The sequence below is a fragment of the Rhinatrema bivittatum genome, chromosome 3 (assembly GCF_901001135.1).
Source record: "Rhinatrema bivittatum chromosome 3, aRhiBiv1.1, whole genome shotgun sequence".
In the NCBI taxonomy this organism is placed as follows: Eukaryota; Metazoa; Chordata; class Amphibia; order Gymnophiona; family Rhinatrematidae; genus Rhinatrema; species Rhinatrema bivittatum.
The window spans coordinates 571762615-571777015 of NC_042617.1; the positions used below are offsets into that span (position 1 = coordinate 571762615).

A 14401-nucleotide genomic window follows, 5' to 3' on the forward strand; every position below is an offset into this window, starting at 1 on the left:
ACTACAGCTATTTTTAACTAATGACACTGTACTTGTTATTTATAAATATTGTAGTTTTCCTTAACTCTTGGTAACCATACATTCATTCATTCTTTTCTATTTCCTGTAATAACTCCTGCTTTTATTTTTGTATTGTTCTACCCATGTGAATTCATACTGTGTTTTTCTTCTTCTAAAGATATTTTGGGCACCCTCCCCAGAATTTGTTGAATTCCTTAACGTTTTCATACACTTAATATTCAGCAAATAACTAATTTTAGTTATATTTTAGTCATATTCTCTATATTCTATGGCAGTGGTTCTCAACCTTTTTTCAATCCGGTCACACCTGAGAGATGACGCTCACATGTGTGACACACCGATCACACGACCATCATGGGACTAAATATAAGCACATACTCTGCATCCACAGGAATCTCCTGCTTCCTAACGATGGGTGCAGAGCAGAACTAAGACATTTCCCTGTACAACTCACCATACAAACAAGATATTCTGATTCTGGTGTCATCTCAATAACGGCATCACAAACTCCCTCTGCTACCAGGTGCATTGTAAAATAACACAAACAAACCCCACTCTGTACCTGTCTATCAAACCTGCCATACCTCAGCAGCACTAACGCCAAGAAATGAAACATCAATAGCCCTACCCATGAAAAGGCAGCAGTTCACCACCAGTGCAATACAATATTGAGAGAATACAACAGATAAGGCTGATATTAATCCCTACATGCTATATCCCAGTCACACATATACAGAATACAGAATGCAGAAACAAAAACTGGAATGGAAACCCCAAGAAGACATTCTGCACGCAAAACTGGAGAAGTAGAAATGGAAATATATTTCCTCCTACACTAAGCAAAGTTCAAAGAGAGAAGAAATGCACATTCCCCAAACTGACATAGTATGGCCCTTGTACCCCGTCACTCCCCTCCATGTCCCATCACCCCTCACTTCTCCCCTCAGTCATCTCGTCACATGTTCATATCCCTGTCCAACATTCCCAACACCCCCCCCAACTCCTGCATCCTCTTCCCTGTGCCGCTTCTCTCCCCTACTCAACCCTTCCTTCCCTTCCCTCTCCCCTTCCCTACCCAGCAAACCTCTGACCATCTCTTTCCCACCCCTTCCTGCTCAGCATCTCCTGACTCCCCCTCTCCCTCAACCCACTTCCATCTTCTCCCTGCCCAGCAGCCCCAGCCCCTTCTTTCTCCACCTCCCCCTACCCAGCAACTCAACCTCCTTTCCCCCCACTCCTTCTTGGCACTCTATCTATCTCCCAAGGCCTTCCTGCCCAGCACATTTTCCCCTCCTCCTGGCTCCCAGCCAGCATAAAAGCCTTCAGTCCAACCCAGAGTCTCCCTCCCACTTTACCAGCAGCAGATGAGGGCAAGAAGCATTGAGGAGAGGAAGAAGATGAGGCAGCAGCAGCAGAAGTCAGCAGTGGATCTATAGGGCATGTACCTTTCTCCCTCATGCTCCTGCTTTCATGCCAGGCTCCATGGGGTGAAGGGAGCATCAGCAGCCTCACTGCCAGGTCAGGCAGAGGAAGATCAAGTTGGTGTCCTGCAGGAGTTGGTGATATCTCGCTCTGATCTGGGTGAAAGAGAAGGGAATAACCTCCCACTGGGCCAGGAGAGAAGGAAGCAAAAGCAGCTTCCGGTCATACCCGATAAAGGAGAAATCAGCCAACTCCTGTCCAGACTGATGAGGAAAGAGCAGCCTTCTGCTGGGTCTGCCACACACCTTCTGTGACCTCACGACACTAATGCTGTCTACTGCACCTAACCAGAATCAGCAACCTGAACCTTACTCAAGAAATACCAATGTCCAGTTTAGCACTTCTTGAAAACAGAAAACTGTGGTCTTCCACTATTCGAAGGGTTCCTTCCTTTCAGTGCATAAAATTTTCACCTTACCATAAACAGCTTGTGATGATCATGGAGGGTATCAGTATCTAGGTTTGAGTTGATGGGAAGCATCTCATTTTTTCTCCTATCAATGTTCTCCAACCAAAGCAGCAGCCCATGGCTCATCTCGTGGAAATCCTAAAAATGACACAGGGGAATGTGAGCTGCAGTAAACTCTGGACTTAGAGCTCATGTCCTATGATTTGTTCTACATCAATGCATTTTCTTTGATAACTAGAATTAGCCAGTAGCATTACCTTTGTGTGCTGTGTAGCAGTTTCCAATTGCATGCATTTGCTAGAGTCAAAGAAAATAATCACATACTTTACATGCCTTGAACAGGGTCACAACAGAGACCCTCTTGTTTGGAGACATTTGTTCTTAAGCCAAACTCAAGCTTTGTCCAGCTTTTTTTAACTAGATGTCAAGTTAAATGATTAGAGGAGTAGCCTAGTGGTTAGTGCAGTGGGCTATGAACCAAGAGACCAGAGTTTGAGTCCCACTGTCGCTCCTTGTGACCTTGGGCAAGTCACTCAGGTACAAACTTAGATTGTAAGCCCTCTGGGAATAGGGAAATACCTACAGTACCTGAATGTAATCCACTTTAAAGTGTTGAGAAAAATGGAATATAAATCCACATGGAGAAATAGTGTATGGGGTAGATTTTAAAAGGAGCATGTGGTGCACGTACATGGATGCGCTGATTTTATAAGTGCGCATGATATAAAATTTCATGCCTGTCCGCACATGCTTGCTGGATTTTAAAATCCACACGTGCATGTGCGGGCAGCACGCGCAGGAGGGTGCAAATTTTCCATTAATATGCGTGGTGACGCAACTGGGGCTCCTCCAGCTCCCTCCCAGTCTGCTCCAATTAAGGAGCGGACTGGGAGGGAACTTCCCTATCCCCCTACCTAAACTTCCTCCCCCTCTCCTCCCCACTCCCTAAACCCTTCCTACCTACAAATTTTTTTTTTGTTTTATTACTTACTGCTCTGGAGCAGTAAGTAATCTGCTCGTGCCAGCCAGCTGTCGACGCGCTCTTCCCCAGGACAGCGGTGAATGGCCACAGTCCCAGCCGGCCTCTGTCCCACCCCGCCCCTCCCCACTCAGACCACACCCCCAGCCCGCCCCTTTTCCAGGGCCCGGCATTCGTGCGCGTATTGGGACTTATGTGCGTGGCTGGGCACTTTGCATGGGGTTGAGAGGAAGCAGCAAGTTGGACACAACTCAAAGTTGAGTTTTATAAAAGTCACGGCCCTGTTTTATTTTTAAATGCATTTGTCTGTCTTGTGAAAGCAAAGAAAATTGGTTCACTGCCGCTCGATCAGTAGGACCAGGGCAAGCATGGAAAGACCAACACCAGCCACAACATCTGGAAGGCCATCTCCAGGGAAGTGCCAGATGGGCTAATTTGGTGGTACACAATTAGTTCTCCTATAGCAACTGTATGAGTAGATAATATATTCTTAGATAATTCACTTAGCAGTGAGCAAATCCATTAAGGTGCTCCTTCTTCATGTACATTTTTATTACAGTTTTTGAAGAGATGCTAATATGTTTTTATTTTTTCATTTTCTAAATCTTGTTGTATTAACCCTGTTATATGTAAACCAATGTGATATGCAAATGAATGTCGGTATAAAAATGTTTTTAAATAAATAAATATTCAGTTTTTCAAAGTTCCCTTCTTCTTAGTGATTCTTATTTTTAGGAATAACTATCTCCACTAGAGATGTGTAGGTCCAACTTTAACAATTTTTGTTTTTTTTATTTTTCTTACTCACTAGGGAAATTCATTGATTTTGTTCCAACTTTAACCAGTTGCTTAACATTTTTCTCAGACTCACTAGAGAAATTCATGGATATTTTTCCCAGAGAATCTGGGAGAAATCTGACAGTTCTGATGTAGATTTGTCAATTCAAGGAAATCCATATCAAATCTGACTTGTGTGGCTCTCCCAAATCAGAGCTTCAATGAACTAGTTTGCAAACTGTTTTTAAAAAGGTTCACATATCCCTAGTGCTAACTCTCATCAGCAGCTAAAACAAGCAATACACAGACACATGCAATGCATGAATTATAACAAGAATGATTCCAGTGAAGATAAGGAATAATTGGCATGGCCAAATTAAAGTTCATGCTTTTAATTTAAAAAAGTGCCAAATATAAGAAATAAAAAATATTGGGGCTGATTTCCAAAAGCATTTACACACTTAAGAACATAAGAACATGCCATACTGGGTCAGACCAAGGGTCCATCAAGCCCAGCATCCTGTTTCCAACAGTGGCCAATCCAGGCCATAAGAACCTGGCAAGTACCCAAAAACTAAGTCTATTCCATGTTACCGTTGCTAGTAATAGCAGTGGCTATTTTCTAAGTCAACTTAATTAATAGCAGGTAACGGACTTCTCCTCCAAGAACTTATCCAATCCTTTTTTAAACACAGCTATACTAACTGCACTAACCACATCCTCTGGCAACAAATTCCAGAGTTTAATTGTGCGTTGAGTGAAAAAGAACTTTCTCAGATTAGTTTTAAATGTGCCCCATGCTAACTTCATGGAGTGCCCCCTAGTCTTTCTATTATCCGAAAGAGTAAAAAACCGATTCACATCTACCTGTCTAGACCTCTCATGATTTTAAACATCTCTATCATATCCCCCCCTTAGCTGTCTCTTCTCCAAGCTGAAAAGTCCTAACCTCTTTAGTCTTTCCTCATAGGGGAGCTGTTCCATTCCCCTTATCATTTTGGTAGCCCTTCTCTGTACCTTCTCCATCGCAATTATATCTTAAAGTTGTATTTTAGATATTTAAATGCACTTTACCCATATAAGTGGGCTTTTGAAAATTGTTACAATATATGCCATTGAATTGTTCATAAGTTTTACCCGAGCTAAGTAAATGCTTTTGAAAATTGCTAAGATAGTATGTTACATTTCCAAGCAAAACTCCTTTGCAAATTCAGCTGATTATGAAAAACAGAAAGAAGGTCATTTTCAACCGGACTTCGGCGGGTAAACAATTGTTTTATGAGCAGAAATGGCCTTTTACAAAATTGCCTGCCCAATATGCGAGAAAACTTCCATGCAGATGTTCCTTATGTGTATAAAATTACTTGGTCTGAAAGGAGGTTTTCCTGGGGGTAGAATTAGGGAGGGATTTGGACTTGCACACAAACTTCTGGATTTCCAAAATTATGGGGGTAATTTTCAAAGGAGTTACGCATGTAAATGTGACATACTATCGTAGCAATTTTCAAAAGCTATTTACTCGAGTAAAGTGCACTTACTTGAGTAAATCCTATGGACAATTCAATGGCATATATTGTAGCAATTTTGAAAAGCCCACTTACTTGAGTAAAGTGTATTTACTCGAGCAAAAACCAGTTTTGCTCGAGTAAATGCTTTTGAAATTCTGGCCCTAAGTGCATAGATTTTCCAATAAATACAGTATAGTATTTTTCTGCTGTCATTACTATGTTACTATGTGCACATTTTAGCTGGTGTAAGTGTGTACGGATAGATTTGGTGGGATAATTTTCAAAGTGAACATATGCGCCCAAGACTGCTTTAAAAATTGGTGCAACTTATGCCTGTATTTGCCAACTAACTTGTGCACAATGCAACAAAATTACCCCCAAACAGACCTCACAATAAGACTAAAAGAGGACGTCACAGAAACAGACAAGCTGGTACTCTAAGCAAGCTAGCTACTATGTCTGCTTTATGATTAAATCTTTTTATTAAGTTTCACAAAACAGACAATGAAAATTCAGAAGAATACAACTCGGGAACACTGGTGGACTCTTACCAGTGCCCCTATGTCAACAAAGTGTCTTCCTCGACCCCAGTAGAAACCATCCCACCAACCCCACCGCAAGTCTACGAAAGATATAGCCATCAAGAGAGTTCAGAAGGCATCCCAGAAATGTCATTCAGAATCGCGCTCCGAACATTATGGGGCAACGACTGAATATAGAGGTCCCATATTCATAAAAAAGTCTTAGTCCGCTTCTGAGTATCCACTTACTCAACATATTTCTCAAACAGGCCACATGAAATGCACTAAGTTCCGCCATTGAGTAAGGGTAGGAGGTTCTTCCTTCAGCCAATTTAGTAAAATGGCTATTTCGTCAAGCAACAGAACCTTATGCAACCACAACTTCATAAACTTCTTCCCAATAGCAATGCCAGGCAAAAAATTGAACAGGAGCACTTTCGGACAAGGAGGCAACTTAATATTTGTCACGTTTTAAAAGCAATGAAGTAAATCCTCATTGCTGTCCCAGTGTCCCTACATGAGCTTTACATTTAACGCACATTGCAGTGTCTGTAAGATGCATCTTACAAACTAACTGTTGTGGGATATAGTATCTCATAAGGAAGTTAGACTGCGTTTCTCAGAGATCCACACTGCTAGTAATGGAACATATTCTTTGAAAACATTGTACATACTGATCTTCTGTAAAAGCCAAAGCCTCCCAACCTTGAATCATCTTCCCAGATATTGTTGAATTCCTATTATCCCGCAATTGCCTACACAAAAAAGAAATAAGACGGACCGGGTCTCCATATCGAATAAGTCAGATAAAAATTCACGATGTTCGTGTGTCCGGTCTGTGACCCCTAGGGAGTATAAGTAACGACGTGCTTTAAATTGTGAAAATGATGCTTATTGTTTAGATCGGAAAAAGATTACACATGTCCAGCTTCATCCAATAAATGGGCTGTCAACCTCAGACCCCGAGCAACCCAGATGGTAAATACCTGAGTCTGTAAACCTGGGAGAAACTGGGCATTCCCAGATGGGGCAAAAATTGAGATACAGAATAACGGAGCTGAAGTGTGGAACACACATATCTCCAAGCATGTAAGGGAGGGGTAACTAACACACTGTGTCAAATTTGGTCAGGCGAGGCCGCCCAGGTAAAATGCAACAACGCTCCTGGACTAAGGTGACCCAGCATGCCCTGTTCTACAGTCAAGGAACCATAAAAGTGAGTTCCAAAAAGCCAATCAGTCACAAGCCGCAGGTTACAAGCTATATTATATTTTCTAAGGTCTGCGAGCCCCATACCACGTTTGTCCCATTTACCCAGCAATTTTGACAAAGCAATGTGCGGTTTGCCCTTCCACCAAAGGAAAGCCCTGATCAACCTGTGCAAGAGCTGAACATCTCTTCCCACAAAATTACAGGGTAAAGTTTGAATAAAACAGAGCCACTTAGGAAGAATAATAAAGAGTGCAATTCTACCCACTAAAGACAGGGGAAAATATTGCTATTTTTGCAGTAAGGACTTTGTAATACCTAATAATTTATGAAAATTAAACTGATAAATTGACCTTGGTTCGACATGCAACAGAATCCCCAAATATTTCAATGAATCATCAACCCAGAGCAGGGAAAGTCTACACCCCAAAGATGTTGAACTGCCGGGGAGAGTGGCAAGGCTTCCGATTTATCCAAATTTAACATCAGAAAGGTGCATGGTCCCCATATGAACGCTCTGTATATTCCCTTTTGCCTGCAGAAGACATAGCAGGGGTTCCAATGCTATTATTTATTTATTTAGCATTTTTTATATACCGAGGTATAGCAGAGTTGCCTTCACTCCGGTTTACATACAGAACAACGTGTTACATTGAACGATATTTGAAATTTAAACATATCAAAAATTAACAATAATGAGCAAGAACATATAAGGAGAATGAGTATAACAGGATAACACTGGGTGGAAACCCTGAGTAGGTGAACAGAGCTATCTGGGAGCATTGAAAACAGAGGACATCTGCATCATGAAACAGGGAGATTGATTGAAGGAGATATTGAAAGATAGTAGGCTATGTTAATATACTATAAGTTCATTGAGGGGCGGATTTTCAGAGCCCTGCTCGCCTAAATCCGCCCAAAACCAGGCGGATTTAGGCGAGCAGGGCCCTGCGCGCCGGTGAGCCTATTTTACATTGGCCTACCGGCGCGCGCAGAGCCCCGGGACTCGCGTAAGTCCCGGGGTTTTCGGAGGGGGGCGTGTCGGGGGCATGTCGGGGGGCGGGACCGAGCGCAGCGGCGTTTTCGGGGTGTGTCGGGAGCGTTCCGGGGGCGGGCTCGGGGGCGTGGCTACGGCACCTGGAGCGCCAACAAAAGTACGCCTATTCGCGGTATTTGAAATCTACCCCTGAGTGCAGTCTTTAAAAGATTGGCTGAGTAGCCAGGATTTTAGGTCTTTTTTGATATAAAAAGCAATGGGGAAAATGGGCATCCCTGTGCTAGTTCCATGAGCCAAAAGTATGCTATCAGAAAGATAACCATTAACATAGACTGCAGCTTGGGATTCACTATAAGAGTGCGTACGACACGAACAAAGTTTCCCTCTATACCAAAAACCTGTAAAGTCTGAAACATAAAGTTCCATTCCAGCCTGTCAAAGGCTTTTTCCGCATCAAAGTTCAGTATAAGGGTTATCATCTGGCGATTCCATGGATGCAAAGTGTAGATAGGCCTTAGGCCTGAGCTATGTATTTCCTGACTCTGCTGGCAACATATTTCGCAACCATGTGCTTTGGCAAGCTCAGTACCGGAAGAAGGCAACACCCCAGAGATGATACCTGATTGGACAATAAAGTAACGATCATAATTGGATATTAGAAGAAGATAACACACCCAGGATGCGCATCAATGTATTTCTATTGGACAATGCAAAAAGTTTAAAAACTCCAGCCCGAGGGCTCTGCGCTTTGAGAAGCAAGCTGAATGCCAATTGCCACTGACCTGCGTCTCCAGAGAAACAACGACTTCCTCTTTCCTTGTTCCTCTTAACTGTATTGTCTTTGTATTGCTATCAATAAATTTGCCTTTTAGATCATAAAGCTGTCTGAAGGTGCTTTCCGAATACCCGCAGAAAAACATAATGGTAGCAGAGGATGGTTCCGTGACGCGGATGACCTGATGCGGGTATTGCGGACCAGCACACCTTCAGGAATATCTCATTGCCAGCATCGAAGTAAGTGGGGTGCCGTCGATCGGAGTGGGGACCTACCCTGAAGCATCCAGAATCTACTTTGAGATTTTTGAGACCTGAGGCACTTCAGAAACCACGAAGAAAGCATTTGAGGAAGTAAGTTTTACTCTCAAAGAAAAGAAAAAAAAAAACTGTTCAGTAACTTTTATTATTTCCTAGACCTGGCGCGCACTGCTATCTGGCAGATCTAGTACAGTACCAATCAGTAAGTCCAAGCTGAATATTTCGACATACCACCTGGGGCTCTGGGCATATACGGGCATATACGTGGGATATATACTGGGATACGCGGGATGCGTACCGGGACGGAGTAGAAACTAGTCAGGTGGATTCCGAAGCGGGAAGACGTACCGCAAGAAATAAGAAGCCTTCAGATCAAGCATTCCACGGAATACGTACTTGGAGCTGTCTGGAAAGGTAAGTAAAACTTGTCTTATACGAGTGAGTCATAGGTTTTTCCGTTAGTGTGCTAATAAGTTCGAAAACAGTTGGCAGATTTGACGCTGCCTTCTGGCCCTATCCCGGTTGTTTCGGCGGTAACGCACTGGAGCCCGAGTACAGTAGAAAACGGTAACCAGTCGAACGGAAAGGAGTAGATAGGTCTTCAGTACCTTGTCTGCAGGCTGTCTCTCCCTGCCCCGCTGTGAATACCTTCGCGTTTGAAGAAGTACAGCACACCGGAAGTGTGGATTCACGGTACGGTGAAAACTACAATTAAGGTAAGGTTGAACCACTCTTTCTCATAAGAGAGTGGCTACACGAAAATCATTTTTAAATAATTATGTCGAAGTTTTGGTCTGCAATATTAAGAGGTCCCAAGATAGCAGGGGAGGTCTGTCCGTCATGTCCCCTGAGCAGAGTCATTGCTCTGCATAAGCCCAATGAGAAATTAATTCGCAAATGCCACTCTAAGTGGGTTGCGTGGGCAGCAAGGGATAGTTCCCTAGAATGGCCAGTAGGGGGCTCCTTTGACCCGTCCACGCTCATACAGCTAATAGCCTATTTTAAGAACAGGTATAGCAAGCCAAGGGCAAAAGACAATAAGAGGCTAGCGGACCATATACAAGTGTCCAGATGGTTCGCTATGATGGGAACATATTTAGTAGCTATTACTGGTGATAAAGAGGTGTCACCGCCCCCATATGATTCACTATATGTTCGTGATTGTTTAGTGCCTGAAGAAACAGTGACTGCAGTGGGTAATTTACATACAGATCCTGCTGTACTTTCAGAAAGGGAAGGAGAACCCCGAGTAAGCCCCACAGTTCACACAAGCACACCCCAACTCAGTACAGTTGAGATTGAAGATGACCTTTTTGAAGATGCTGTTCCTGCATTTGAGGAATACGGCATGTGGTTAGTAGACCCAGTAGAAAGCCCAGTAATTGTAGATGTGCACAATTCAGCAGACACTGGAATGCCAGAAGATTCTGCACTGAGTACTATTCTTGTGCCAGATGATTCATCACCCCCTCGTTCACCACCTCCTCCCACACCCCTTCCTTTGCCTCCTTCACCTCCTCCCTCACCACCACCTCCAGTATTATCACCACCTTCTGAGATTCCTGAACTGCCACCAATTCCTGAACCTTTTGACCTGTCACCCACTCCCTGCCTCCGATCTATGCCTATTTTGATTGTAAGTAGCGATGAGAATACGGAAAGTAGTGAGGAAACTGAACTAGTCACCGTAACTTCAGCTGCCGCTGGTCCTCCAGCAGCCAAAATTGCCAAATTGGATCGTTCATTTTTTTATGTCACTATTTGGGTTGATTCATTTCATGGATGGACACTTGCCTTAAGCCCACAAATGAGAGTCTGTCCTCTAGAAGGATCCCTGACTGCAATTGCACTGAACACTGTTCGGAGCGCTGGAAGCCGTAACCATGCCTCCAAATGCATGACCAGATGCATGACCTTGGGCCAGGTAGCTTCACTGCTGATATCGCAGTGGTATAATAAACAGAAACAGTGTCAGCGTGAAATAAATGATTTGGTAAGACAATATAATGGCCTGTTTCAAACCAGATTACACCAAGTTTTCCCAAAAAGAAGTGCAACCTGTGGGGCAAGAACCTTATAAGATTCAGAAGGTAAACCACTGGGCACTGGCACCTTCAACAATTTGGTTGACTTAATGTTATCCAGAATCTCCTGCAACTGCACAGGATGATACAGAGTAGCCAATCTTTCCGCTGATATTTTGCGTGGAGTTATGGAGAGAAAGTATCTTCTTATCTGTTGTGGATTCCCTGTATGAGCGGTATATACATTTTGATAGTACTTCTTAAATATAAGTCAACAAACCTTTTCTGTTGGAAAAAAATCAATAGAACTAGGGGTCACGATTTGAAACTCAAGGGAGGAAGACTCAGAACCAATGTCAGGAAGTATTTCTTCACGGAGAGGGTGGTAGATGCCTGGAATGCCCTTCCGGAGGAAGTGGTGAAGACTAAAATGTGAAGGATTTCAAATGGGCATGGGATAAACACTATGGGGTAGATTTTTAAAAAATGCGTGTTCGCCTACTTTTGTTGGCGCACCAGGCGCAAACAAAAGTACGCTGGATTTTATAAGATACGCGTGTAGCCGCGCGTATCTTATAAAATCCTGGATCGGCGCGTGCAAGGCTGCCGATTTTGGACAGCCGGTGCGCGCCGAGCCGCGCAGCCTGCCTCCGTTGCCTCCGAGGCCGCTCCGAAATCGGAGCGGCCTCGGAGGGAACTCTCTTTCGCCCTCCCCTCACCTTCCCCTCCCTTCCTCTACCTAACCCACCCCCCCGGCCCTATCTAAACCCCCCCCTACCTTTGTCCACGGATTTACGCCTCCCGGAGGGAGAAGTAAATCCACGCGCACCAGCGGGCCGCTGGCGTGCCGAGACGCGACCCGGGGGCGCTTCCGGAGGGCGCGGCCATGCCCCCGGACCGCCCCGGGCTGAAACCACGCCCCTGGGCCCGCCCCCGAAACGCCGCGTCCCGCCCCAAAACACCGCACCGATTGGCCCCGCCCCCGACACAAAACCCCGGGACTTACGCGAGTCCCGGTCCTCTGTGCGCACCGGCAGGCCTATGGAAAATAGGCGCGCTGGCGCGCAAGGCCCTGCTCGCGTAAATCCGGGCGGATTTACGCGAGCAGGGCTTTTAAAATCCGCCCCTTACTCAATAAGCCTTTGCACGGTTAATGCAACTCCAACATTGCTCTCTGCTTCAACGGCAAGGGGAAACGTGGAAAAGAGGATTTGCATTCAGACAACAACCAACAAGGACTGAACTACACAGTCTGGGTAAACAAATAAGCGTGGGGTAGCTTGCTTATTGCGGCGGTTACTACCCTAAACCAATTAAGCCTGATACTTCACTCTGAATGCATATACAGTGTTGCTCTCTGCTTCAACGGCAGGGAGAAATGTGGAAAAGAGGATTTACATTCAGACAACATCCAACAAGGCATTGATCTGTGCAGTCTGGGTAAACAAGCATCGGGGTAATTTGCTTGATGCGGCGATTACTACCCTTAACCATTAAGCCTTATGCTCACCTTTGATGCAACTCCAGTATTACTCTCTGCATCAATGGCAGGTGGTGGCAGGAAATTTGAATCAAACAGTTACTAATAAGGGCCCTGAACTTGGTGGTCGGTGAAACAACTAAGTATGGGAAAATAAGTGTGGGAGCTTTCTGGGCAGACCGGATGGGCTGATTGGTCTTTTTCTGCCGTTATTTCTATGTTTCTATATCGCCGTGCCAGAGGTAACCAATACCCCACACACATTTCTAATCACAGGGATGAATTTAGAGCCCACCCAATGTTTAGCCAAATTTGCCAAAGCCCTACCAACTTTATTGCCAAACTGATAAAACTTAAATTTGTAATACAGGGTTGCTTTCTTGGCATACTGATGCAGTAACATGTTTAGAGTATTTTGCTTGTGTAGAAGGTGGCCCTGTGGAGCGGGGTGGGGTCAGTCTCCAACTTCCGCTTATCACTGCATAATTTCTTTTCTAAAGTCAGAATGGACCCTGTAAGCGCCTTTTTGTTGGCAACAACATAGGAGATGATATGCCCTTGCAACACAACCTTGAAGGTCTCTCAAAACAGAATGGGGAGCTTTGATGACAAGCATTTGTAGTTACAAAAAGGTCCCATTTCTTTAGAATATAGTCATGAAACCCTAAATCAGAATAAAAATATTTGGGGAACTGCCAAAATTGGTCAGTTTCTATTGGCTGATACCCCTCTATGTCTGCCCACACTGGGCCATGATCCGAGATGAGTGGTGGTCCAATTTGGGCCTCCCATATCCGGGAGAAGATACCCTTACTAATCAAAAGATAGTCAATGCGCGAGTGTGTGTTATGTGCCTGGGATAGGTATGTATAGTCCCAGTCCTAGGGATGCAGCACTCACCAGGCATCAAGGAGATCTAAATTTTGACAAAATTAATCAATTTAATCAATGCCCCATCCAGTTCTCATAGCAAGGCCACCACTTACTGAAGATCTATCAAGATGCCTATCAGGGACATAACTGAAATCCCCACCAAGTATCAATGGTACATTGATAAAGGGCAACAATAAAATGGCTATGTGAGAAAAAAAAAAGTATGATCATAAATATTTGGGGCATAGATATTATAGAATACTCTGGGCTGATCAAACCTTCTACTAATAAATATCGTCCCCCCTCATCAGAAATCACCTTTGATTCCTGGAAAGGAACCTGTTTCCCGATAAGTATGGCTACTCCTGCTTTCCTAGTATCTGATTAGAAGGAATATACTGTGCCTTCCCATTGTCTTTTCAATTTATGATGTTCCTTGACTTCTAAATGTGTCTCCTGTAGCATCGCAATGTGAGCTCACCATCTCCACATTGCTTGCAAACATTTATATCGCTTTGTAACATAGCCCAACCCCCCAACATTCCAAGTAATGCAACGAATATCAGAATTGGTCATTGTAACACAACGGCACCTCAGGAAATAAATTCCCAACGGCAACTCATACATCTGGTCTGGGCCCCCCAGCCTAGGCCCTGGCCATTCCACATTGATATATCCAATCCCAAAAATTTGAACTGAACCTTGATCCAAGAGCCTTGCCAGCCCCCATCCACCTCCCCAAATCCCTCCCTGTGTCCCCACTCCCCCTAACTCCCACTACACCAAATAACCCCCTCCCAAGCATCACATGCATATTAGCTAAAACAGGCTAATGAGGTTGAGCGCTACATGTAGGGACCCCATCCCCAGCCAAAACAAACATTCAGTATATTAGGTCACCATCAAGGAAATATGGAGAAACTTCCCCTTTAGCTGAGTAAAGATAAAGGTTCAAATAAATAGAAAATCAGCTGTGAAAAGAAAAAAAAGTTCACAGGCAAGCTAAAAAGCGATGTAAATCCAGAGGATTCTTTCAAAGCCAAGCTCAGCCAACAGCATCAGTGGGCAACTCAGCAGCTTGAAAGT

At 44.2% G+C, this 14401-nt stretch overlaps 1 protein-coding gene across 1 annotated transcript in view; it reads right to left on the reverse strand.

The window, feature by feature from the left end:
• SYNE1 (spectrin repeat containing nuclear envelope protein 1) overlaps positions 1–14401 on the reverse strand; it is a 966955-nt gene that overhangs the window by 26426 nt on the left and 926128 nt on the right. Inside the window, 1 exon segment of the mRNA XM_029596918.1 lies at positions 1922–2050. Within this exon segment, the coding sequence (XP_029452778.1) occupies positions 1922–2050 (129 nt within the window).